This window comes from Gymnoscopelus braueri (assembly GCF_963280865.1).
Source record: "Gymnoscopelus braueri genome assembly, chromosome: 1".
In the NCBI taxonomy this organism is placed as follows: Eukaryota; Metazoa; Chordata; class Actinopteri; order Myctophiformes; family Myctophidae; genus Gymnoscopelus; species Gymnoscopelus braueri.
The window spans coordinates 42,659,933-42,687,530 of NC_137603.1; the positions used below are offsets into that span (position 1 = coordinate 42,659,933).

The window sequence follows — 27,598 nt, forward strand, 5'->3', positions numbered from 1 at the left end:
TGGACTAGTTTGTATAAGTCAAGGTATCCATTATTTGTTGCTCTCCCTTAAACCTCTGTGGAGGTGTAACTGTATGGAGTGGATACATCAGTGCTATTTATGTGGTATTCACTTATTCAATGACTGCCTCACTGTGCATTATTATATCACTAATTATTATTAGAATAATTTCAAACAAAATGACAACAATTTGATGCAATAATTGTATTAGATTACACTTCCAATGTAAAGAGAGGCATAACTGCGGTCTGTTATTGAGAACAGTGTGCATTCAGGCATGAAGAGACCTCACTGATTGACCAATCCTGACCAAGTGTCCACAGGATAGGTGTAGGTTTGAGAGTTCTGCAAGCACAGTCAGAACAGCAAAAAGAAAGAAAGCTGTCAACACAAATGCACTCTCTCTCACACCCACACATGCTCTCTCACACACACACACACACACACACACACACACACACACACACACACACACACACACACACACACACACACACACACACACACACACACACACACACACACACACACACACACGTAAGCGGAAATAGTGTCATCTGTTTGAACAGAGTGGAGCTTCAGGATTAACTTGGGAAGTGTGAGAGAAAGGCAAAAACACACACTGAGACATCCACATGCCAAAACTAGGATTAGCATGGGAAGTGTGTGTGTGATGATACAGAGAGGGAAGATGGACATTGATAACCCTATTTTACTAAACCAACCAACAGATGCACACTCATACACTCTCTTTTTGACTCTCTCTCTCTCTCTCTCTCTCTCATACCTTTGTGTTTTGACAAAGTCTCAGCTGAGCCTGGCAACAATACGAAACGAAACAAAAACTACAAAATAATAGAAGGGAAGTGCTCATGGACTTTTCACAACAGTAGATTTATTGTTCATAGAAACCAAAGTGACCAATGGTATGGGGGAAAAAAGCATGTGGTGTTTTGTTTTGTGTGTGTGTGTGTGTGTGTGTGTGTGTGTGTGTGTGTGTGTGTGTGTGTGTGTGTGTGTGTGTGTGTGTGTGTGTGTGTGTGTGTGTGTTTACTGTTTACAGAAGAGGCACAAGTCGAGGGTAAAAATTAAAATACTGATTATTAATCGCTTGCAATGAAAGATATCGCAATTTGTAGACTATTGATCAATCGCAAGAAGAAAGAACATTAAAAAGTCAGTGTCTAATAACAGTGTGGTGTTCCTTGTGCAATCTTTAGCTATGGACAGCAGATGACTGTACTGTAGGTTGTTTACTAGGCATGGTCCATCTCAGCGCGACACTCCTCCAACTTCATTAACAGCTCTGTGGTCAAAGGGTGGTCGTTGCCGTGGGTGATCTTGATGATGTTATAAGCCTTAGTGGAAGAAGGGGGTAGGGAATGTTAGGGACGATTTGTGTCTGTAAAACACAATGTTTGTTCCGGTTTTCAACAGTCATTACCTATTCGTTACTATTATTCACTATTTTCCACACACACACACACACACACACACACACACACACACACACACACACACACACACACACACACACACACACACCTCCTACTGTACCTGTGTGAGTGTTGCCATGGCTTCTCTTATGTGTCCTAAGTAATGCTGTATCTTTCCAACTCTCATCAGTTGGATGCCATGGACAGGATGGAATTCCGGATAGTACAGCCTGGAGAGAAATTCACATATTTCTCATGTCTTTACTCAACTCTTATCAACACTGAATAAATTACACAGAAACACAGAGGCTATGCTTCAGTCATGTAATATGACATCATCAGATGTATGTAAATAAACCTAACTTTAGTCAACAGTAGGGCGCTCGAGTTGTTGTAATATGTTACATATCTTGTGCTACTCAGATTTCTTCCAATCTGTGTTTTTTCCTGTAGCATTATCCTTAAGCCAAAATCTCCATTTGCACACAAGATATCTTAAAATCGAATGTGCCTTTCGCCATGAAACATGCCAACAGCATGTATGCCCTTTCTTCTAGCGACACCCACAATTGCCATGTTTTTGCCTTTGTTCACTTAAAAGCTTTAATAATATAATATACTAACTCCACCAAGGAAAACTGAATCTAATGGGGCTTTTAGATTCATATTGCAAGCACAGCAAACTAGTCAAACAGATAGATATTCCCCATCCCATTGCCCCCTCTTGATCCGCACATAATGTGCACATTCATGTGCACACTGCATAGTGTAAATGGCCCGTTTCTCTAATAAGACCGCTGGGTATATGGGTATATGAGTATATGAGCCATATGTTAAGTATATGAGCCATATGAGTCAGAATGCAGAACTTGATATTCTTGATGACCAACCATGAGATTGTGCTGGCCAGATTGTGTTTACATAATGGAACGAAAATGCCACTGAAGAAAGTTTAGTGTAACAAAGATGTTTGAAAAGAAGCGAATATTCTAACTTTATACTTTAGTAATATCTTAGCATCATGCTGGTATAGTTTGTGTAAATATGACAAGCATACATTTTCTGTAGTTCATTGCATGTCCATTCAATAGCAAGACCCTTTATCAGGGTAAACATCTATGGATCTGTTTGATTTATATCTGTTGATAGTCTTTGATGATAGTCAGTTGCCAATGCTTGCTACGTATAGTAGCATACTTAAATCAAAAGCATGCATGATTTCTTTGCTCTGCAGCTACTAAATAACTTTGACCATGGAATGATCAGTAAACGTTTTCTGTTCCAGTGAGTGATTACACAGTGGTTGTATTGGTCAGGCACAATGAGGCAGATCCATTTATTTGGTGTTGTTGTTATATAAATAGGGATGTGACCAATTAGAGTTTTTGCAATTTGATTAATTGGAGGCATTAAAAGAAAAATAATCGCATAAAATCCAAATTATTTCAAAGCCATAGTTTAAAAAACGAAAGGCTTTATTTAAAGTAAACACGTGTCTACTACTTGACAATTCCTAGCCATGTCTGTTCATAATAAAAATACTTTGATTTCTGTGTTACTAAAATGTCGACAGGAAACTGGACAGCACGGCTCACTTGGCCTGTTGCAATTACATAATCGTCCAATCGCAATTATTTTTGCATAATCGTTTCCATGTTGAACAATGTTCATACATTTTCAAATGTAAGAAAGCAGATATAGCAGATCTACAAGCTTATCTACAACGCATCGTAAGCTTGTAGATCAGCTATTTTATTATTTTTACGCAAATTATTAATTAAGTTAATAATTTCTTTGTATATTTAAGATACTAGAGGTTCGGGCCGTGTGCAATTTTTTAATACGAAGCCTAAAAGGCAAACAGAAATGTAATTTTTATTCATATGTTCCAATGTTCAATGCCAAACACACAATTAAATAGTTCATCGCAATTATTTGAGTGACAATTGTCAACTTAAATTTGTAATCGTGACAGCCCTACGGCTCACTTGAATAATGCTGAAATCCTGCATCCTCCACGACTGCATGGGCTGCAGATGTTTCGCTATAAACCCCCCAGCGATTTAGTTATGGATTTTGATCTGCATGGAGATGCTGTTTAAATGCTACGAGGAGAAGGAGGTGTTTCTTTGAGACACTGGGGTGTCACACATAGATTTTTTTCATCTAGTTCGATTTTTCATCCCACTTGTTTAAAATGTCCCCATGCACTTGTGTGCTGAATAAGTGCTTGCACACTACATTACACTACATCACAATATAGATCACCAAGAGGATAAGTAAGTGTTAATATTAACACATGGGAAAAGAGGTTGGAATAGCGGTTTGTTCACTCTCCTCTTACCAAAAACAATGGTGTGTGTGTGTGTGTGTGTGTGTGTGTGTGTGTGTGTGTGTGTGTGTGTGTGTGTGTGTGTGTGTGTGTGTGTGTGTGTGTGTGTGTGTGTGTGTGTGTGAGAGTCTCCCTCAATATTTGTATTCCCAGCCCCTGCATTACTCAGAACAAAGGACTTTGTATCTACTCTGACACACACACACACACACACACACACACACTTTGCTTGCATGCTAGCAGACGCATTGACACACACAAGGGTACTCTCACATACACAAACCCGCACACCAATGCACTCACATATAAACACATAGCCTGCCCAACACATATTTATATTCATATCAACACACGCACGCATGCACGCAAGAACACACACGCTTGTGCGCGTGCACAGACCGAGATACAACCTTCCGTCATTGGTTGATCGATACGTAACCATGGCGATAGAGCTAACATGATCAATGAGTTGGATGAGCTACTCATTAAAGCGGTGGTTCTTAAAGTGTGGTGTGGGGACCCGCAGGGGTCCTCAGGGGGTTCCAGGGTGTCCCCAGCTAAATGAGTTAATTTACCAAATTCATCAAAATCAGTTTAACCACTTTAACCGTGGTAAATACCTCGGCTATTTGAAAATACCGATCTACAAGCTCACAACACATCGCATCATGACACGATGTGAGCTTGTAGGTCTGCTATTTTCTTGTATGTGGTTCCCTGGCACGATACATTTTCAGATGGGGTCCGTAACCGCTGCATTAAAGACATCAGACATTTCTATTCTCTCCTTTCATCTTGCTCTCCCCCTCTCATCCATCTCCTCCACTATTAATGTCCCTCCATCACACTGACATCTGCTTTTCTCCATCCGTTCCGTGTCTCTCCTCTCTTCATTTTATATTTGAGGTTTGTCCTGTGTGTGAATATTAATAACATGTCTTATATCGCCCCCTCCGATATACGTCTACATGTATAAACACACACAGAATGTGTGTGTGTGTGTGTGTGTGTGTGTGTGTGTGTGTGTGTGTGTGTGTGTGTGTGTGTGTGTGTGTGTGTGTGTGTGTGTGTGTGTGTGTGTGTGTGTGTGTGTGGGAATGCTGTGGTTCCACCTTGCTGGCTTAATGATCTAGCCAACCTCATTAGCATATGCTAATGACCCTGGCTTCGTTAAGCTCTGCAGGCCACAACCAGGAATCTTGGACATACTGACACACACATGGACACACTCATGCACATGCACACACGCACACATACAGCAAATACCAATTACAATTTCCTCTACAGCAAATAAAACAACTTTGTTATTTTTTTTTCTCAGTTAGAGGCTCTGGGGCATTACTTTATGATTATTAACAAAAATGTAATATTCCACATAACAGTGGAACTAATGAATTTTGTCGTTTAGAAGAAAATATCTGCTTGAAGGCACTCATTGAGCTTTAACAGAACAAAGCTCAGATCTCTGCCAGGTTGGGTTGCCTAGCCAGGGCTGTGTCAGTCATGGCGTGCAGCCGGAAGACACAAGGAAGCTGTGGAGGGAAATGTATAGAGGTCCCTCAACATGCCATTCTAATTTGGGTATGATTGGATGATGCATTTATGACATATGTTTTTTTTTTAAAGATATATATATAATTACAGGTAAACTGTATGGAGTATCAAAACCATATTAGACGGTACAACTTGAGCATTTGTACCTAAATGTTGGGCACTTGTAGTTTGAAGAAAGGCAAAATGGCGGAAAATATACTTAAGCGGAAATGGCCATGCAGCCTACAATATATGGGGAGTTGCATCATGATCCAAGGTAACCCCTCAGCCCTCCTCCACTTCACTTGAAAATAGTCTGAGGGTCTTGTCAAGGTGTTAGCTTGTATATGGCAAGAGCCTCCCAACCATTTATGATTGAAACAAGAAAACATAGGAGTGCTGTTTGGAAATGCATTTGAGGTGAATGAACAAGGAATGGCAAAAGATAAGTCAGTACAGTAGCAAGCCCATATTCCATGCTACAGACCAGTGCCATCCAAGAGTGTGCTAAGGCAATCTGGTGTGCCGTCTGCTTCAAATAACTTTGACACCAGTTGGTGTCCTACCCGACGATTAGTCACCCCATGGAGACTTGAATTCATGGATATATTTTTGTTTTTGTCGCATTCCTAAGCCAATAATTTGATGACCACCAGGTGGTTCGGGTAGGAGACACAAAAGAGACTCTTTGTGTCTCCTACCGGAACTGCTGCCGGTCATCAAATTTCAATGCTACCTCCAGCCCTAAAGAAAGAACGCACGCTCGCACGCCTCTCTGGAGAAAAGGAATGGAAAACAAGAACAAGACAAAACAAGAAGAGGATGAAGGAAGAGAAGGATATCTTTCATCCAGTCTCTCCACATTTTACACGTCTTCTGGTTGTATTCCTCCTCGTCCTCTCAGTTTCCCCACCTCTCCCTTGTCTCCTATGTCAGGGATAATGTTTGTCACCTAGTCTCTCTCTCTCTCTCTCTCTCTCTCTCTCTCTCTCTCACTCTCTCTCTCTGTTGCTTCTTCACTGCACATTATTTTTCTCTCAGTCTATTCTCCTCTTGCACCCAACCCCCCACGGCGCTCTCTCTCTCTCTCTAGTTATTTATTGATGGGCTGCTGGTGTTTCTCTCCCATGGATATGCTGTTCAGACCCTGCTGTGAATGTGTGTGTGTCTTGGCGATGTGCTTACACAGCTAAGAGGGCGCGCCACTAGACCCCTGTCCTTCACACACAAGATCAATTAGACACACACACACACACACACACACACACACACACACACACACACAGCATTGGGTGTAGAGCAGTAGCCACCATAACATTTCCATGGTTACACACCTGAATCTACCGACATGGAATCGGTTACTTAGCAACAGTCGTCGACAGGTACATGGGGCCAACATGGACATGCACATGGCAACATGCAAACTCTGGACTGGATGAGATTGCACAGGATGCACACATGATTTCATGTCTATCAGTAGACACTACAAGGTTGAATGTGACGCACATTATCTATAGACACACTGTGTAAGTTGACTGACACTGCACATATACAGTATCAGCCTTAGTGCAGTGCTCCCTCCTGGGCATACTTTGCCCACAGAAGAATCTGCAAGCCAGAGTGCTGATGACCCACAGATTGCACGTATAGCTCTCTGTTGGTGGAAACTTAACAGGGTGCAATGCACAGGTGTAAGTGTTACATTACCCGGCGGTGGCATACAACGTCTACAAGGGCAGAGACATCAGTGGCCAGTAGCAAGGACCCTGTTTAGCACAGCACATCAATCTTCCAGAATGTGATCGATCTAGCACTTCTGCACTTCCAGCCAGAGCTGAAGTACCATGTGAGTGGTGACGGCAGACAGTAAAGTGGCAGCAGCATACATAAACAGGCAGAGGGGCCTGGACTCCCCTTGCATTTGCAGATTGGCTCAGATGATAGGGAGTGGACACATCCACAGTTCAAGTCCCTGAGGGCAATGCAGGTGTCGGTTCAGGCGAATCTTGCAGCAGTTCAGCTCTCCAGGGAGGGGCCCTTCCAAGAAAATGGAGGCTGCATCCAGAGGTTGTGAGTGAGATCTGGGACTGCTTCGGTGGAGCCAGAGCCGATCCCTTGGGCATGGATGCAATGGCACATCAGTGGCCACAGGGTATGCATTCCCTCGATCCCTTTGTCGTCCTACACCAACTGCTACACAAAGTCCAGGTGGAAGGGGTGAGCCTCCTTCTGGTGGAACCCAACTGGCCCCAAGTTATCTGATCTGAACCTCATTTAAGGACCTCCTGTCTCTCAGGCTCTCTTGGCCCCTGAAATGGCCGAATTTCTAGCCATGGGATTGCCCCAGTCTGAGGGGCCCTTATAGATTCGGCAGTAATTTCTCACTGATCTGTCATCAACTCTCATTGTCAATGCAGATGATGACTTGTCTGAATTGCATTAAATACAGTGTGAAACTATACTGCTGGTGACACAGTGCTAACTTTGAAGCAGTGATTCACATTGGTAGGTGGGTTATGTAGTCTGCACAGCAAAATCCTGTGTCAATTTAACTCTTAAGGTCCTTACACACCGGGGCGATTTTTTTCATGCGAATAATACATTTTTTTTAAAACCTTATAAAGTCAATGCAAGCTTCCACACCAGTTTCGCGGAGCGAAAAAAGCGTCTTTTAATTATTCGGAACGAGTCCGAATTTTGCGTATATTCGCATATTCGCCGGTGTGTAACCGCCTTTAGAGTGTACAGTTTTTAACACCCTCAATTAAATTAATACTGACTTTTGTTGTGTGGGAGGTAATTTGGGTCTTTTCTGATTCAGCTGGACAGGAGAAAGACACTTTAAGTCAGTACTATGAATATTTCACAAACAGAAGAAGTAACTGTCCATTCTACACCCATTGAGGTGTGTTGAAGTCTGTTGGTGGTTTGATCGGCATTTATAGATCTCAACAGCATGTAATCAAAGTCAATCAAAACGTTTAATTTCTATAAATAATTTATTGATGATAGAAAATTATCCCCATAGTCTAACACTTTCCAAACTATGAGGTTTTGTGCTCTAGATTATATTAAAAAACACCCACAAAAAACAGGATGAATTAAAAATGTGGAATGTGTTCATTATGCGCTTGATGCAATAAGTCAAATCTGTTAATTGATTCATTAACTTGTTCATCTAGTCTCTGTAACTACTGTATGTACCACAAGATGGGGGGAAATCATCTAAGATAACATCTGACTTACTTCTAAAGGTAATTTGTTTTCTCTACAGTAATCTATATAAGAGGTAGCAGAAGGAGGTGAAGAGGAGGTGAAGGGGAGTAGAACGGCAGAGGAGTCCTCTCATCAAATAGTGATGGGTGGAATTAGCATTCCATTAGACTGTTCTGTGTTTAGCATTGCAAATTCTGCCATCTCTTATAAGACATGTGCACAACACACAACCTGCATTCACATATGCATGCAAATAAGGGCACATTTTATTAACCCAGCGTTTAGCAAGGCTAATTCAACCATAATATTTTACACAAACAATGTTCCTGTTTCAAGAGTATTAGTGGTTATCACTGGTTTAACAGTGTTGCTGGTTTAGCAGCATTACTGGTTTAACTGCATTACTGGTTTAATTGCATTACTGGTTTAACTGCATTACTGGTTTAACTGCATTACTGGTTTAACTGTCTGCATGACTGGTTTAACTGCATTACTGGTTTAACTGCATTACTGGTTTAACTGTCTGCATTACTGGTTTAACTGCATTACTGGTTTAACTGTCTGCATTACTGGTTTAACCGCATTAATGGTTTAACTGTCTGCATGACTGGTTTAACTGTCTGCATGACTGGTTTAACTGCATTACTGGTTTAACTGCATTACTGGTTTAACTGCATTACTGGTTTAACTGCATTACTGGTTTAACTGCATTACTGGTTTAACTGTCTGCATTACTGTTTTAACTGTCTTACTGGTTTAACTGCATTACTGGTTTAACTGCATTACTGGTTTAATTGCTTTGCTAGTTTAACTGTCTGCATTACTGGTTTAACCACATTACTGGTTTAGCCGCATTACTGGTTTAGCAGCGTTACTGGTTTAGCAGCGTTACTGGTTTAACAGCGCTACTGGTTTAGCAGCGTTACTGGTTTAGCAGCGCTACTGGTTTAACAGCGTTACTGGTCTAGCTGCATCACTGGTTTACAGCGTGACTCGTTTAACAGCATTGCTGCTCTAACAGCATTACTGGCTTAACTGCATTAGTAGCCTCGGAAACCCATGCCTTTTTTTTTGTTTCAAAAGAAAAAAAGCCTGGGGGAACCTTGCAGGAACGGTGGTTTAGGAGTGGGAGTGAACCTTGTTATCTCCTAACCAATCAGAGTGCAGAGGGGCGTCGCTCTAAATTTGCTGACGTCAGCGTGTTCCGTGCACAGGCCGGGGGTGGGGGGAGGGGGGGAGGCGAGGCGGGGACATAGATTGGTGAAACAATAGGGAGCCGGTGTTTGATTCCAGCGCTAGGTTTGGATCCGCCCCTCTATACCTTGGAAAGCCTATGGTTCCTCCAGCCTACTGCATTAGTGGTTCAACAGAATTACTAATCACAGCGCTGTGAAGTATAAACAGTAAACAATGACTGGCCTGCGCTGTCAAAAAGTACACAAACACACACGCACGCACAAACGCATGCACGCACAAATGCATGCATGCATGCATGCACACGCGCACACACACACACACACACACACACACACACACACTCACTCACCTATAGGCTGGTAATGTCTTAACTCCATAAACCAGTGCCTTCTCCCAGTAGGCAAGATTAATACAGGCATCCAGGGCCAAGTCTGTTATTCTCAGCTTGTATATATTGTGGTCAGGGACAGCAGTGTTGGCTGACAACAGATCAGTACATCCATCCAGGACAGATCGCCAGTCTGGAAGGAATGTTAAGGACATAACAGAGACATGGCAATTATCACAGACCCTCCCCTCACTGAGCTGCATTGCGCTGAAGGATACCCTGATCTGTCTGGAGCTTTTCAAGCCGAGGGATGGACTCCTTCAGAGGACACCATGAAGCTTCTTCACCAGAGAGCATTATGGCATCCTAACACACACACACACACACACACACACATTTCAGAGAGCGAATACAAAAACAATACTAGTATATACCACAGGTCAAATGGCTGTCACTGACACGTCAGTTCAATACGTTCTGACACATGTCAGTTCAATACGTTCTGACACATGTCAGTTCAATACGTTCTGACACATGTCAGTTCAATACATTCTCACTCCCAATTCATCAAATACCGTTGTTCACACTAGCGCTGACAGCCAATATTGCCAGTCAAATACTTACTCTGTGCTTTTTAGATAACTCAATAAAATGATATGGCGTTCACATTGGAAAAACTAAAGATCAGGAAACAATGTATGATATATGGATAATTATTTCCTATACTGATTATTTGACAAAGGTCACAACCATTCAAATATATAGACTAGTGTTAATTCATAATGCTTGTTCAGCTGGCTCTCATTGACTTCCATCAAACTTCCATCAAACAAGGAGAGAATTCTCCATCTCCATCCATTTGTAGCTTTTACACAGTTGATGTTTTATTCAATCACCCACTGTCAAAAGGTTCTCAAAGTGGGGTCCACGGACCACCAGGGGTCGGTTAGGGGGTTCTAGGGCATCCCTCAGCAACAGTTTAATTTCACAAGAATTTAGCCCAATGGGAGAATGTATAAGAATGACTTCAGATCATACTGTCCACTGTTATTCTCGTCCACTATTTCCTCATCACAACAGTTGTAGAATCAACAACAACCAAAAACACCCTCCAAAATTTTCGGCATCCTAGTAGCAGCTAGTAGCAGCAGTTCTCTGGAATAAGCCAGAGCTACTGTAGGGGGTGGCTTACATGGCTGGAGCCTAGAATGTATTCTCAATAGCCAAAGATCTAAAATTGTTATTGTTATTATTTTCAATTATTAACACATTCCATGCCAGACGTTAATCTCATAATGTACTCACCAGTGCCAACGTGTTATTGTTGTTTTTTTGTTTTTTTTCACGTCGCCATAGACATTGTTAAATTCCTTAACACATTGACTGCCAGAGTTTATTCATAATGTACTCACCCCTGTGCCAGCAATTTGCGTGTTTCTTAATTTTTTTGTTTTGTAATTTTTCATTCAAATACATTCTCTGATTGTGTTGTCAAGCACCTACGATTGTTCCACCAGTAGAGAGCAGCACATCCAAACATTGATCACCTCGCTCGCCCCCTACCAAACAGGCCCACGTCATATCCGGTCATTCAAAGGATGTGACGTTTTCGACAATTCCCGGCCCGCTGATCGGCCTGAACACGATGTGATACACTACGACGATGACTGTTAGTCACCCGGACCAAAGAAAATAGAAGTTGAGCTGTCCGTTTGTCTTTTATACCGTGTGAAAAACCGTGTTTTTCCTTATTCTGGCCGAAAATCACCGGAGAAAAACAACGTGACCCGGAAAAGATTTTTTTTTTTTACATCCGGCTCCGGGTGAGTGTGACGTAAGTGGAAAACGAAAGTGTTGATGAGAAATAAACACAGCCGTGCGATCACAGATTAAACAATGAAAATTCAAAACAACGGGTCAACGCGTTCTTTGGAATCCTGGCACTCAAGCGATGGATTTGAAAGAACGTATCGATGCGATCTTGGCACTGTATGTGTTAAGATTGACCTGTGCACTGTTTGTAAACATCGCCGACATCTCACTGATTCTACCAGTCCAAACCACGTGTCAAACGGAGCTCCATTGTTGTAGTTAGAACGGTTTACGTTAAACAGTGATATGCGAGGAGAAAAAACTACAAGGAGAAAATGGAGTTTCAGTTTCGTCATTAGAACGAGGGCCGACGGGATCGGCAAAACCGGATCCCAAATAATTCTGTTTCCGGTGGTCAAACCGGAACCGGAAATGGATATAAAAAAAATCCGAAAGTGCACTTTTGGTGAAATCAACGCGAACCGGCGGTTCGCGTAGATCTACGCGATTGGCACGTGGCGGCTTTAAATAGGTTAGCGTAGATCTACGCGATTGGCACTCAATGTGTTAATAGAGATGAGCATATAAATTAGCATAACAAAGAGTTTCATTTAGAAATGTCACGCGCGTGCGTGCGTGCGTCTTACCATATCAGTAGAGTCACATGTCTGACAGTGGCAGGTAAAGTTGTATTGATCGTCCAACTGAGTTTGTCTGTCTGACGACACCGATACTGATGATATGTAACTGATAGTCAGCTAGACAGATAGAGACAGACAGACAGACAGACAGACAGACAGTTATTTGATTATTTTCAGTTTCAGTTTATTATCAGTTGATCATATTATCTTATTTATAAATCATTTGTTTAACTTATTCATTCACTTTGGATATAGTCTAGTATGAATGCATGTGTGAGTGCACTGGTTCAGAGAGGAGTGTGTGGGCATTAATGTTCAGGATGTTTACAGGTTTAGGTTTAGAACTGAGAATGCTCAATTGCCCATCTGTACTTTTCAAATATTTATAAACACACACGCACACGTTACCTCCTCTTCAGGTGTGATGTCTTTAATGGCTCTGAGGTTCAGTTTGGTTTTCTCAAACATCATCACACAGTTTGGTCGACAGTCGTGATTTAACAGAGACAGACTGTGAGACAGAAACACAGAACATGGCTTCTGTCATATTCATGTTTCATTTCATTTATGTGTTTATTTGTGAGGGACAACATTAATGAACAATACATACTGTATAATGCATTGTAATTACACAGGATTTAGCAAAAGATTCAAATTTTCATCCGTAGCCCCAACATAAAAACGGGTAACATAAAAAACACAGCATACAGAGTACTGTAATACTGTAGGTCAATACAATATAATACAAATAAATTACATTACAAGCTAAAAAAGAACGGTAGTCAGTCCGAGACCATGAAAGTCTTTTTATACGTTGTTGCGTGATTGGTGTTCTAGTAACACATTTTTACGTTAAGTTTAAAAGCAGTGAAAAAGCAGTGATAGTTGGTAGACTGTTCCACGACAAACTCCTGTGCATGTCACTGCATATCTATCATATTTGTTATCATTTATATCATATCCATTACTATTTATCATTTCTGTCATATTCAAATTATTGTACGTTTATCACATCAGATATGCTATAATTTATCATTTATCATATCTATGCTACTGTCGCTGTGGGGTAGAGAATAAGTTATAATTTATCATGTACATTTTATCTGTTATTATTTACCATCTTCGTGTTATCATTTATAATTTCTATCATATTCAAAGGGTAAAACAACAACAATCAAGGAGTGTGTATCTTGTATGTATATATGTATTTGTGTGTGTGTGTGTGTGTGTGTGTGTGTGTGTGTGTGTGTGTGTGTGTGTGTGTGTGTGTGTGTGTGTGTGTGTGTGTGTGTGTGTGTGTGTGTGTGTGTGTGTGCGCGCGTGCGCACCTCCAAGATGGTGAGTAGCTTATTAGCATACTAACTAGATGAATTAACCAAACCACATCCCACATTAACAACACTGTCACACTCACACAAACTAGTGAGAGAGAGAAAGAGTTAGACTACTAGGGGGTATCTCCTGTATACCTGACTGTATGGGATGTAACAAATACAATCTCCAATCTTGAATCTAGAGGTGTGGGTTCCTCAGATTTATCCTCTCCTCAGGAAAACCCATGGTTGCTAGGCAACCCAAAACATCAGTTAACACACACACACACACACACACACACACACACACACACACACACACACACACACACACACACACACACACACACACACACACACACACACACACACACACACACACACACACACACACACACACACACATGGTTTGGTTAAGCCTCTGTGACCATCTGACATCTCAACCTTAGCCAGATATACTCCCTGCATGCCTGTAGTGTGTGTGTGTGTGTGTGTGTGTGTGTGTGTGTGTGTGTGTGTGTGTGTGTGTGTGTGTGTGTATCCATGCTAACAACATGTTCAGTGACAGGCCAAATCCCTTTGCATTCACACTGGGACACAATACAGGGATTACAGAGCATACCACCAAGCTGTGTGTGCGTGCGTGCGTGCGTGCGTGCGTGCGTGCGTGCGTGCGTGCGTGCGTGCGTGCGTGCGTGCGTGCGTGCGTGCGTGCGTGCGTGCGTGCGTGCGTGCGTGCGTGCGTGCGTGCGCGCGCGTAGCCTATCACCAAACAAAGAGAGGGAGAGAGAAAGAAAAGAGAGAGAGAGAGAGAGTGTTGGATGAGGTAGAACACTGTCAGTGTGTATTATTAATGTTTAATGTTATGTTTTCAGAAGATAAATTATTTCATAGGCACATGAGCTGTCAATCTCCTCTTTCTGTCCAAGAGAGAATGAGACATTCTGAGACACAGTGTGTGTGTGTGTGTGTGTGTGTGTGTGTGTGTGTGTGTGTGTGTGTGTGTGTGTGTGTGTGTGTGTGTGTGTGTGTGTGTGTGTGTGTGTGTGTGTGTGTGTGTGTGTGTGTGTGTGAGTGTGTGTGTGTGTGAGTGTGTGAGTGAGTGAGTGAGTGAGTGAGTGAGTGAGTGAGAGAATGTGCTCCTGACATAGGCCACACTTTGGGACAAATGTTGGACATGGACCTGGTTGTTGACTGATTGAGCTTATCCTGGCCTGGATGAGGATGAGCAGGGGTACATGAGATCTGCAGTAGGCAGTGGTCCCAGGAAGGGACATTCATTTATTTTACATTACAGAGAAGATTTTGTTGAATCCGGGCCATTACCTGAATTTAATTTTACAACATTGTACGAATACCGCAAATATTAAATGTAGTTAAAATTTTACTGTTGCCAAGACAATGTTGTGGAAGAAAATGTACATGCAGGGCAACTGAGAATGCTTAAATCTATTTCACTTGCTAGTTGCTACTGTAATATTTAGCAGTTTATGTAGCACAAATATAATGCACCGTATAAGCCTGATAACAGATTTAACTGAAACAAACGACAACTGTACAACAATTTAATCAATATTGGGGAGTATTTCACAAAGCAGGATTATCAAGCTAGCTATAGCAGATAACTTAAACAAGACGGTGTGTCCGGGTAGCTCAGGTGGTAGAGCACTCGCCGTCGCCTTTGGACCTTAAGGTTCTGTTCTGTTTTTTTGTTTTTTACGTATTTCATTAGGTTTTTTCCATTTTAAAATACAAGACATACATTTGGAAACACAGAAAACCGCAACAATACAACAAAACAAGCCCTAACATCTGCCCACCCACCCTTACCTAGGTCCTGAGGGGAGTAGACTAGATTTAGGGTTAAGGTAAGGGGATATGTAATGAATGAAAGTCAATGCAATGTTCGCAAATGTTTGCAAGACATGAGTGTGTGTGTGTGTGTGTGTGTGTGTGTGTGTGTGTGTGTGTGTGTGTGTGTGTGTGTGTGTGTGTGTGTGTGTGTGTGTGTGTGTGTGTGTGTGTGTGTGTGTGTGTGTGTTACCTGGGGTAGAGTCCCACACCAATCTCTTGTAGCTCTCCATCACTGATGGTGAAACAATTGCAGGTTACCTAGAGATAGACAATGTGGAGGTCAGATAAATCATATACATGTTTTATTGGTAAATTAGTTTAGCTAACTATTAGTTATTATTATTATGATAACCTTCACCAACGGAGTTGGACAGGGGTTATGTTTTCAACCCCTTCAGTTTGAACGTTGAAGTCATAAATGGTTTTGCAGGAAACAAGGGAGAACTGATCAACTTTTTAAACTGATAGGCCAAGAGCGGGCATGGCAGTGAACATGGCTTCTGATAAAAAACAACCAATTTTAAAATGGATTGAAGTACTGTAACACCATGAAACGTTGTGTGCCTAACAGAGATATACAGTAAGAGGTAAACCCTTACATTATTGGTCCAACAAAACCAAACACTGGAGAGCTCATTTCCAGCCACTTAACAAATAATATAGGCCTACATCCAAAGCGGTGTTTACACTAGAATACCTGTACATTTCTGAGAAATAAATTAACATCAATTGCAGTACAGTACTTAATGATCAAGCAAGAGGGGTCTATAAGCCAGCGAGACTTGGCATTTGGGGATGCTAAAATATGTATTTGGGACGAGCTACCTCGCTGTCACACAGCATGTGTGGTAGGTAGCCCCGCTGTGGGCTGTCACACATGCTCTCTCTCGCCAAGTACTGTATAAACAGGGCTTCATCGTTCATTAGCAGTGTCTTATATCTACAGGCTCCACCTTCAGTCCAACTTCAACACTAATGTCTTTCCTAACCATAACGATCGTCTCTGACCTAAATGTATTCAGATTTGTGATTTTACATTGCCAACGATCTACCATTACGTTCAACGCAACGAGGCTGCGCTGCATGCCTTGCATGCAAAATAATAATAATATAATACATTTCAAAAACAGGTTTATGAAGTGCTTCACAGACATAAGCACAAGCAAAAAACATAAAAGCAATTCAATAAAATAAATAAGAACATAAAAAGGGACAATAAAATGAAATTAAGAGTGAAAGTTCACACTCAAGTGCCGTGATAACAATGCGCTCATTTTGACTAGATAAGGTAACGTAATATTGTCGGATACACTGGCATTCCAAATCGGCGTACATGATGGCAAAATATTTTAGATACAGTAAATTGCAGGTATTTAAAGCAAGTGTGAACATTGTTTATTAAACAGTAGTGGTGATCTAGCTGCTGATGTGGAAATGGAATACCAATTGCACAGCATTTACAGAGGTACAGTATGAACTCTTTCAAGTTAAAGGTTTTGTGAAACATCCAGCATTTAATGTTCAATAGAAGTCATTTAGATTTGATCTCTCAGACGTCCCACAATGCAAATGGCTGGTGTGATTAAAGGCACAGATCAAAGATTTATTAATGACTCTGGCTTTCAGTAGAAAGCAACACATCAGTCTGAATAACGAACTGTTTGAAAAAGTGGATCAAAGGGGAGAGGGAGAGAGAGAGAAACAGACAGATAAGAGTAAAAACTAAACACTGAAAACTCAAAATAATTTCAAAGAACTGTTTGATCTGTCAGTAAACACACACACACACACACACACACACACACACACACACACACACACACACACACACACACACACACACACACAGAGTCAATTAGATATACAGTACAGTCTAGGCAAGAACTGTATATCTATCTAAGAAATACCACGGTGTACGGCATTTCATGGAATTTAAATTCATTTAGTTAAAGGTGCAGTAAGTGATATTTGTCTGTTAAAATAAGGGTTGAATAGCTCTATATTCTGATAGTAATCATTGCTATGGAGTGTTTGTTCATTAACTGGTCTGAAATAAGGGATGAGTCAAGACGAGGGATGAGAGAAGATTAGGGGTGTGCCGATATATCACGATACGTTTTCGTGACGATGTGTATCGTTTTGGCGTTTTTTGTTTTGTTTTTTTTACTTTGTTTTTTGCAATAATAATAATGCGAAAACAGAAGTCTTTGTTTGCATTTTTTTTCCACCCCATATATTTTCATAAGCTTCCCCCCCCCCCATATATTTTCATAATAAAAAAGTGCCATATATCGCATCGATATCGTGAGCCCAATATTGTGTATCGTATCGTGACATTATCGGCACACCCCTAGAGAAGATAGTTTCAGAGAGAAAGGAGGGAAGGAATAAAGAAATGAAACTGGGAGAGAGATATGAGGTGATGTCAAACAGACAATGGTGGAGCGCAGAGCTCTCTGTTTCTCTCTCGCTCTCTTTCAGTCTCAGGGGATGAAAATCACTCTAGCAGAAGATCTACATCTGCAAGAGGTTGGTAAAACACATGCATGCGCAGTGTTTTACACATGCATGTGCATACCCCTAAAACGCAGAATCTGGTTACACTGAGACTAGAAACCTTAATGAATGATTCTACCTTTTTCTCTCTCATTCACTCTCCATCCCTATATCATTGAGAGAAAAATGTACTAAATCACAAATCAGAGTGGAGCTGATCTAAGGTCAGCTGGGACACAGTTTATCATGTAGTGGTTTTGAGATTGAAGTTGCTTCCTGCCTTAAAGTGCTGTTGCAAATAGAACAATATTTGAAGTCTAAAGGTAATTGGGATGTCTGCAGCAACGTCATCGTCTGACATCGGCCACATGAAGTCAGAGATCCACATTAGGGACCAAATGACAGACTTTCAAGGCCATCTCTCAAAGGCACTGCCTGTGTCTTGTGGCGTCCCGCAAGGGAGTGTCTTAGGCCCCCTGTTGTTTTTATAAACGACCTCCAAGCTGCTTGTTCTGTTCATTTGTTGCCATCCTAGCCTCAGATGTGGATGTGGTTGTAAGTTGCATGCCACCCGTGGCAATGAATTCTAGAAAACAAGTTATCCCTTCATATGGCCAAAACTGAATATATTTGATTTGGTTCTCAGCCCAGGTTGCACAAACACCCAGCATTACTCTTAGGGGCCAGACCTTTCCTGCTAAATCCTCAGTCAGCTACCTCGGTTGCTTGCTAGATCGCAGCCTGGGTGGTGAAACCATGGCTCTTAACACATTGACTGCCAATCACGTAGATCTACGCGAACCGCTTTAAAGCCGCCACGTGCCAATCGCGTAGATCTACGTAAAAAAAAAAAAAAAAAAAAAGACCAAGGAGATATGATTAGTTGAAGATCTAGACTCCTATCCACTTCCTTGTTAACTTAAAACTTAAAAATGCTGTATTTCGGCTCCTGAGTACTTTTTTTTTTCCAATGAAAAACTCTGGCACTGGCTAAAAAAATATGAAAATAATTCTGGCAGTTAATGTGTTAAGACCATGAGCAAGGTGAATAACAGAACCAAATTCTTAGCCAGGAAAGCGCAGTTTCTGGACTCAGCCAGTCTTCGTTTATTAGCAAACTCAGTGGTTTTATGTTTTTTCGATTATGCTATTGGCTCATAGTATGGTGGCCTAACCAAAGCCCTAAAAGAGAAGTTTCAGGTTTCTCAAAATAGGCTGGCCAGGGTTGTCTTAGGGCTATCTCCGAGGGACCATGTTGGAAAACAGCATTTCCAGCAGCTGGGTTGGCTCCCTCTGGCAGCCAGTTCAACTACAGCTGAACATGGTACATAACATCTACATCAACAGTGCTCCTGTGTATCTTTGCAATCTTTTTAAGATGTGTAGCTAAGTTCATTCCCACCTAACCAGAGCCAGCATTAAAATCCATTATACTCTCATTATAAGTCACTATAAATGGTAATGTATTGTTTTAAGAAAATATTAAATTTATGCAAGATTATGGACAATTATAATACTTGACCTTATAAGTCATTATAACATGCTTTATAATGTGTTTTATGGTTATAAAGCATTCTGAGTATTTATTAGTGCTTATAACTACAATTTTACAGTGTTAATAAGCAGATTATAATGCATTATAAGTATGTGTATAATGCATTGTAGACATGAGATGCATAGCAACAACATAGAGTCAGAAGCAATAGAAATGTCTATTTTCAACATCGACGGCAATGCTGAGAACAGATCTATCAGCACATACAGTCAGATATACATTGAAATCGAATGCTTGTTATCATTTTAACCACATTCTGTGGTCATTTACTCTTTCATCTCTATTCTTATCTTCCATCTAATAAAACGATTTTTTCATATTTTTCCATTTCCATCAATTTCCCTCCATCTGTTTTGTTTTAGCCTCCATCTACATTTCCTCCTCCTCTCCACCTGTTTGTCCCCATTCTCAGCGTGGCATGCCTCGCCTCGCCTCCTCTCCTCTCAAAATAAAATTATTTTTTAAATACATTTGCCTGGCATTGACAAGAGCCGTCTTTTAAATGAGAAATTCTCCTGAAATGACTTTCCAAAATGTGTCTCATATATTTACATCCTGGAGGAGAGGAGAGGAAGATGTGACAGCGCTAATATGAGAGCAAACTTTAGTGGAATACAAAATAGACTCACACATGCATGCATGAATGCATGCACACACACAACTCCCAAAAGTGTCTCTGTGAAACAGCTGTGTGACAGCTTCCATACCAAACCACTTCAGAACAGAGAGGAGGTGGAGAAAGAAAGAGAGAGAGAGCGAGAGAGAGAGAGAGAGAGAGAAGAAGGGGTGGAGCAGAAGAGGAGAGAACTGATGGGGGAGGAGGAGGAGGAGCAGGAGAGGAAATCAGAAGCTAGGTAAACTAAGGAGGATGGAAGCGAGAAAGAGAAAAGAGAGGGGAGGGGAACAGAAGTGTGTACAAACTCGTTAGTGAAGTCGTTAGTAAACTCGTTATGCGTGAATGTGAGCAGCAGGGCTCAATTAGAAAGGTGCATCCTGGGAAAACTTGACAGTTCACTCCAACGGACTTTCCATTATTGGTGCTTTTCCACTCTTCCACCCAGAACCTTCCATAAATCTTCCAGAACCAGTGAAGTTCTGTGAATCTTGTTTTTCTTTACATTTCCATGATATTAAACCAACTTTGAAAGGAAGGGCAGATGATCACTCAGATGACTGAATGAATGTGCTATGAGTGTTACGGATGCAATATCACTGTCAGGGACCAGAGTTGGTTGGCAAGAGAGACACCAGGAGACTTTTTTCCCCATTAAAAAATGACAGCAAATTCTAGCATTATTGAATTGCAGATTGGCTCAAATTACATGTGCATTAAGTGGTTCTTTATTGGTATCAATCAGTTGCACCGCCGAGCCAACTGAAATGCTCATATATCAGTTCTTGTCCCTTTTATGCCCATACTGTATGGAGAGCACTAATGTCACCATATATGGGCATACCCCCTTTTGTGCCCATACCTGTATATGGAGCTGACTGATTTGTTTGCGCCTGATGCCATGACGACACATTGAGGTTAGAAAACACACTCCATATTTGGACATAGCTACATTGGGAACTCCCTATATGGTTATGGCTGAGTCATGGTGACATGAGCACATGACATGTGCCAGAGGTCCGGTCATCCCTTAAACCGATTTTAATATAGGATAAGATGTCAAATTGTGTATTGAGCACTGATCAGTCCAATAGAATATCAATAACTGTCCTGTCTGTTTTTCATACACACCCAAACATCTTTGTTAAATATAATGAAAATATGTGATTGTGGTTGCATACGGTACATACACACGAGTGTATGCCTCCCCAGCCACCCCAAAACAATCTCGCGCACGCGGCGCGACACAACACACACACACACACACACACACACACACACACACACACACACACACACACACACACACACACAGTAGTAGTAGTAGTAGCCCTAGGCTGTGTGTAATAGAACAGGAGATTGTTTCCTGGTCTCTAACGACTCATTTCCATGGTGATGACCAATCATCCCACATGGTGAAAAAGAGTGATCTTGTAATTTTGTAGTGTTGGCACATTCACTGATAAGCCACACACATATATATATATATATATATACACACACACATAAATACAAATGATACACTACAACATAAGGACACAACCTCATTCTGTTTACTAGGGTTGTAACTCCCAGTGGCCAACAACAGAGTATGGTCATAATGGACAACACCCGGTGGCCAACAATAATATCTGCCTGTTCTATTAGTATATATGTTACAGTATGATTGGAGAACCAGTACGATTGAAGAAAGCGCGCTCGTTTTTACCACCCACCCAGCACTAGAGGGAGCCACAAGCCAGGCTTGTGCACAAACATATATGGCCACACACACACACACACACACAGTCACACACACACACACACGCGCGCACACACACGCGCACGCGCTCATGCTTTTTTTGGTTTATTGAAAGCAGGACTGTTTAGATACTTTTATTGTGTTCTGGCTTTTGTTTTACTTTCTCCCTGACACACACACACACACACACACAAACACACACACACACACAAACACACACACACACACACACACACACACACACACACACACACACACACACACACACAGTGATCCATGAAAAGAACTATTCTGTCCCTATCGGTTTACAAATCAAACGGCGCTGAGTCGACTAGTGGAGCGTCGGCCGGTCACCGCGGGCACTCGCGCCTGGAGGCGCGAGGGCGCGCTTCCTCGGCCTCAAGCTCCACTAAGTCGGCGCGCCGTGCGTGTGAACGCGTGTTCAGCGTTCCCCTCATAGATATTATGGTTCCCCTAGCGTAGCTTCCTGGTTGCTATGTGGGGGGGAACAACAAAAGACAGGTCTCCGTCGGCGCATCAAAGCCCCGCCTCTCCGCGCTCTCCTTCTCCTCCTCCTCGGAGGAGGAGAAGGAGAGAAGGAGAGGACGGGACGGTTTAAAACGCGAGGAGGAGGAGGAGGAGGAGGCTCCTCTTCCTCGCGAGCCTCGCGTAATAACCCCCCCGCCTCGCAGCGCCGTCCTCCTCCTCCTCCTCGCGAGCCTCGCTAATAAACCCTGTCTCGAAAAGCCCCGCCTCGCCCCGAAGGAGCCCCGTGCCTAAAAACGAGCGCTCTGTCTTCAATCGTACTGGTTCTCCAAACGTACTGTGACATATACAATGTCCAGCTGGGTCAAAAAAGTAACCAGCCAAGAGCACACACTTGCGTGTGTGTGTGGAGGTCAGGTTGGAGGGGTGGGAGTTGTGGAGTAAAACGGTCTATCACACATTTTATGGCTATTCTTGACATTAAATGCCTACATGGATAAATTAATAATTTAGTTCTCTCTCTCTCTCTCTCTCTCTCTCTCTCTCTCTCTCTCTCTCTCTCTCTCTCTCTCTCTCTCTCTCTCTCTCTCTCTCTCTCTCTCTCTCTCTCTCTCTCTCTCTCTCTCTTCTCTCTCTCTCTCTCTCTCTCTCTCTCTCTCTCTCTCTCTCTCTCTCTCTCTCTCTCTCTCTCTCTCTCATCCTCATACTCTCATATAACAAAAGTATTATTCTATTTTACTACACTGCGCCACAGAATAAGAATAGTTTGATGTACTTCTTCTCTTTTGGTCTCTCTCTAACACACACACACAAGGCATAGTCATAAGTCAAAACGGAGGCATCATTGTATTATGATGAGTATTGATTAAACACTATCTGCACCATAAAAACACCATTAATGTTACAGCTTTGTACTATGACACACACACACACACACACACACACACACACACACACACACACACACACACACACACACACACACACACACACACACACACACACACACACACACACACACACACACACACAGTCCAGAGACAGTTGGATGCATTTGACCTTTAACAGAAGGGTCATCCCGGAAGAGGCAGATAATTGCTATTTACAACCTCAGGGACTCTGTGTGTGTCTGTGTGTGTGTGTGTGTGTGTGTGTGTGTGTGTGTGTGTGTGTGTGTGTGTGTGTGTGTGTGTGTGTGTGTGTGTGTGTGGTGTATGCGTGTGCTTTATAGTGAAATGTCTTTGTTGTTCTGATTGTAGCTATCCATAGAAGAGTCTCTTTTCAGCAGACTATTCTAATCCATGGTCTCTTATTAATCGATCATAACTGGAGATACTGAGGTTCTCTTGTAGAATCTAACACACGCTAGCATGCTCTGTCTTTCTCCCTCTCTGTACTGATTACAGTACCTGATACGAATGTTGAATACTGAGTGCCAACTCTGTGTGTGTGTGTGTGTGTGTGTGTGTGTGTGTGTGTGTGTGTGTGTGTGTGTGTGTGTGTGTGTGTGTGTGTGTGTGTGTGTGTGTGTGTGTGTCATACACAGTATGCATCAGGGTGACCTTGTGCATTACATGTTTGTGTGTCCTTGTAAGAGCATCCATGAGTGGGTTATGTGTGTTTCCACCTGTGTGTGTGTGTGTGTGTGTGTGTGTGTGTGTGTGTGTGTGTGTGTGTGTGTGTGTGTGTGTGTGTTGTGAACTGCATAATATTTGTGTATGTGTATTTGTGCACTGTACTGTAGTAGAATGGAATCTTCTTTGATTTAAAACACACTGTTTCCTATAGAGATAAACGACTCCCTCAGGGCATGTGTGTGTACGCTATAGTGATAAAGTGCGGCTTGGTCCAATGGAAATTACCCTCATCCATCTCCCCCCCACCCACACACACACACACACTCGCCAGGCATGGGGAGGCAATGGTCACTCCTTCCACTTGAAGTGTTCTGTATTCTCGTCAGTTGTTCAATTAGAACACACATCAAACCCAGTAGGAACAAACCTAAACCAGTGAACACAATGCATGCTGTACAGTATATGTACTGTTATACATCTGTTCCTCTACAGTTTACAATTACTGGAATATTTATTTTCCCACTTGCTCCCTCTGCCCCCCCCCCTCCCCCCTCTTTTTCTTTCTCTTTCTGGAAAAACAAAAAACAATGGAGCTTGCACAAAAATGAATTCCACCCAATGTTTTACACCTGAAAACCTGTGATGTGACAATTCTATTTTGGGGTTTAGAATCTACATCACCTATATGAGCTCCATTCTTAACTGGAATGCTAACGGGTATCCTTTAACCACTTGAACCCTTGCATTCCCATTCTGGGGCTAACATTTGGCTAAAATAGCAGTGGGGTAGAAGGTGTGGTTGTTAAGGCGCCCATTGGCTTCAGGAAGAAAGCTGTGGAGGTGGCGAGCAGACCAGGTGGCAGCAGTGGATCTTTATCACCTCTGAGATGGCAGTTAGGTGAACAGGTGTCTGCTGAGGTGTGTGTATGTGTGTGTGTGTGTGTGTGTGTGTGTGTGTGTGTGTGGGGGGGGGGTCTGTCACAGTCGTGCCAGCTTTAATATTTGCCCTGGAGGTGTACAGGTCTTCAGAAAAACCCTTGTCAACATCCTGTCAGCTGTTTACAACACTAGAGATTTTAAATCACTATCACTATCACTATCACTATCCCTATCCCTATCCCTATCCCTATCCCTATCACTATCACTACCACCACTACTACTACTACTGCTACTACTCCTACTACTACTAATGAATAAGAAAAATAAAATACAATTCTTGTGGACATTTTAGGCAAGTTAGCTTGCTTGGAGATGCTCCACAACAACCTAACCCAGTTAGCTGTACCCTCCAATAACTGTCAATGGATCACCAACTTCCTGGCAGAAAGGCAGTAGTTTGTGATACTGGGCCCTCATCTGTCCGACCCCATGTCCATCAGTACAGGCACCCACCAGGGCTGCATTCTCTCACCCCTCTTGTGAGTACAAGAGGGAAATTTTTGGATGACAGGGCTTTAAGTGGTTTTCATTAACCATGAGTCCTTCCACCTAAGAATGGTGGACCATATTTTAGTGAGGTGCACACGATCATAACAACCTTGAGCTCAACACCAACAAGATGATGGAAATGCTGGTCTTCTTCAACCACAAATATCCTCCTGCCCCGCCAAGCACAAAACATGAGCACACTGTACACAGTTTGATGGCGGGGAAAGAAAAATATGGTCCTTGTTGCAATAATACACACTAATTTCACCTCTCTTCCTACATCAACACAGAGAAGTTATCAAGAAAATACACCACTGCTACACCCCAATCCAAGGCACCTGCACCAAGATAGTGTGGGGGCAGAAGGTCGTGACCTATGACCCTGGCCTGCTAAACTAAATTGTATTAATAGAGAAGGTACTGGAAGAAGTGGACTTCCATTTCAGTTCCAGTCCATTTCCAGTTCCAGTTGATTTGTCAGTAAATCGAGATAAGCTGCCCACTCCTCTGCCCAGAAGTGGGTGTAAACCAAAAGAATACTATATGGCCAGAATGGGAGGTAAATCAGGCAGAGGAGCATCCCTACTGACAGCGTATGACGAACAAGGTCTACAGCTGAGCACAGCTGGTTGGCGCTTGATTAGGGGGCAACCAAGGAGCGCTCGTGGCCTAGTAACCTCAGGCCTATAAAGAAACAACGTAGAAACAGCTAGAAAGAACTAGAAGAACATAAGGGAGGGGGAATGCCTCGACACGGAGGATCAATTACTCGTTAAAAGATACGAGTCATGTCAAGATGACTTGACAACTAAGCAAGCAAACAACAGGTGGTGTTCGACACTGTGGTCCCATGTGGGACACAGTGGAGAGATAACAAATAATTGTATGATGAGAGAATGAAATTAACTGTGTAATGAGGAGGAGGATGCCCAGATATATTAGTGAGATAGACCGAAAAGGGACAGAGAGAGATATTCGGGAGCCCAGAGAGGCAACATCGTTTGCTGTAATGCTTAAGCCTTGCTATGCTTACTGTAATAAACCTCTTCTGCTGATATAACTAACTTCAAGTTTGAGAGTGTTTCATTCTACCAATCCATTACCGGGAAGACTAAGGATCCCTAGGTACTACACCCACAAAGATTGGCGTCACGAAAACGGGAGTTTAATAAAGCGTTTCGTTGATTTTGACTGACACCTCGGGCGGCGCAGCTGCAGCGGCCGGAGGACCGGGCCAATCTCGCGCTTCGCCTGTCGACAGAACTCAAGGTGGCCACCAGAGAAAAGGTAATAAAACTCGAGCCTTTGATTCAGTGCCTTTTTGTGGAGTTCTCTCGCTGGGGGGAGACGGAGGGGTCCCGGCCCGGGGCTGTGGGGCGCTGAGCGAGGAGGAGGAAAAAACAGCGAAACTATAAATAAAAGAAGCTGTGTGGGGAGGATAGTACCAAAAATAAATGTAGTTATTAGCGGATTGGAAGGTGAATGAATGCACGATTAAGCTTAATAATACTAACCACGCTAAACAAGCATGTCTAAAATTCTCAGCTTCAAGAGCCTTGCAAAGCAAACGGCAAAAGAAAAAATTTTATGACCACAATTTGGAAAACAAGGTCGAGAGATGAACGGGTTAAAGAGATAAATTTAAGAGTTTGCAGTAAACTGTGCAGAGATATTGCGCAGATTTATACAAACAAAACATAAAGAGAACAGACTAAGAGAGTCTGAAGAGGAAAATTACAGACGCATGAAACAGCTACAATATAGAGCTTTAAAAGAGAACAGACTAAGAGAGTCTGACGAGAAAAATTACAGATGCATGAAAAAGCTACAATATAGAGCTTTAAAAGACAACAGACTAAGAGAGAGTCTGAAGAGATAAAAATGACAGTCTGTAAGTCTGAAAATAATACAGCCATCAGGCTGCGTAAGAGATTAAGCTGTATTCAGATAATTAAAGAGGTAAAAAGGCCAAGAGAACCAGTAACGTTACACAGAAAAAGAAATGAATGGTGAGCTCACATGTGATAATTTAGGAAAATT

General features: G+C 42.2%; 1 protein-coding gene across 1 annotated transcript in view; it reads right to left on the bottom strand.

Annotated features, from left to right (window-relative positions):
• Positions 1-1,023: 1,023 nt before the first annotated feature.
• The window catches only part of smyd3 (SET and MYND domain containing 3), a 55,876-nt gene continuing 29,301 nt past the window's right edge, over positions 1,024-27,598 (bottom strand). Inside the window, exons 6-12 of the mRNA XM_080430623.1 lie at positions 15,853-15,920; positions 12,904-13,006; positions 12,502-12,612; positions 10,321-10,408; positions 10,064-10,235; positions 1,558-1,666; positions 1,024-1,358 (exon numbers count right to left, since the gene is read on the bottom strand). Coding sequence (XP_080286749.1) covers positions 1,257-1,358; positions 1,558-1,666; positions 10,064-10,235; positions 10,321-10,408; positions 12,502-12,612; positions 12,904-13,006; positions 15,853-15,920 — 753 coding nt within the window. The 3' untranslated portion in view covers positions 1,024-1,256. The remainder of the gene's footprint in view (positions 1,359-1,557; positions 1,667-10,063; positions 10,236-10,320; positions 10,409-12,501; positions 12,613-12,903; positions 13,007-15,852; positions 15,921-27,598) is intronic.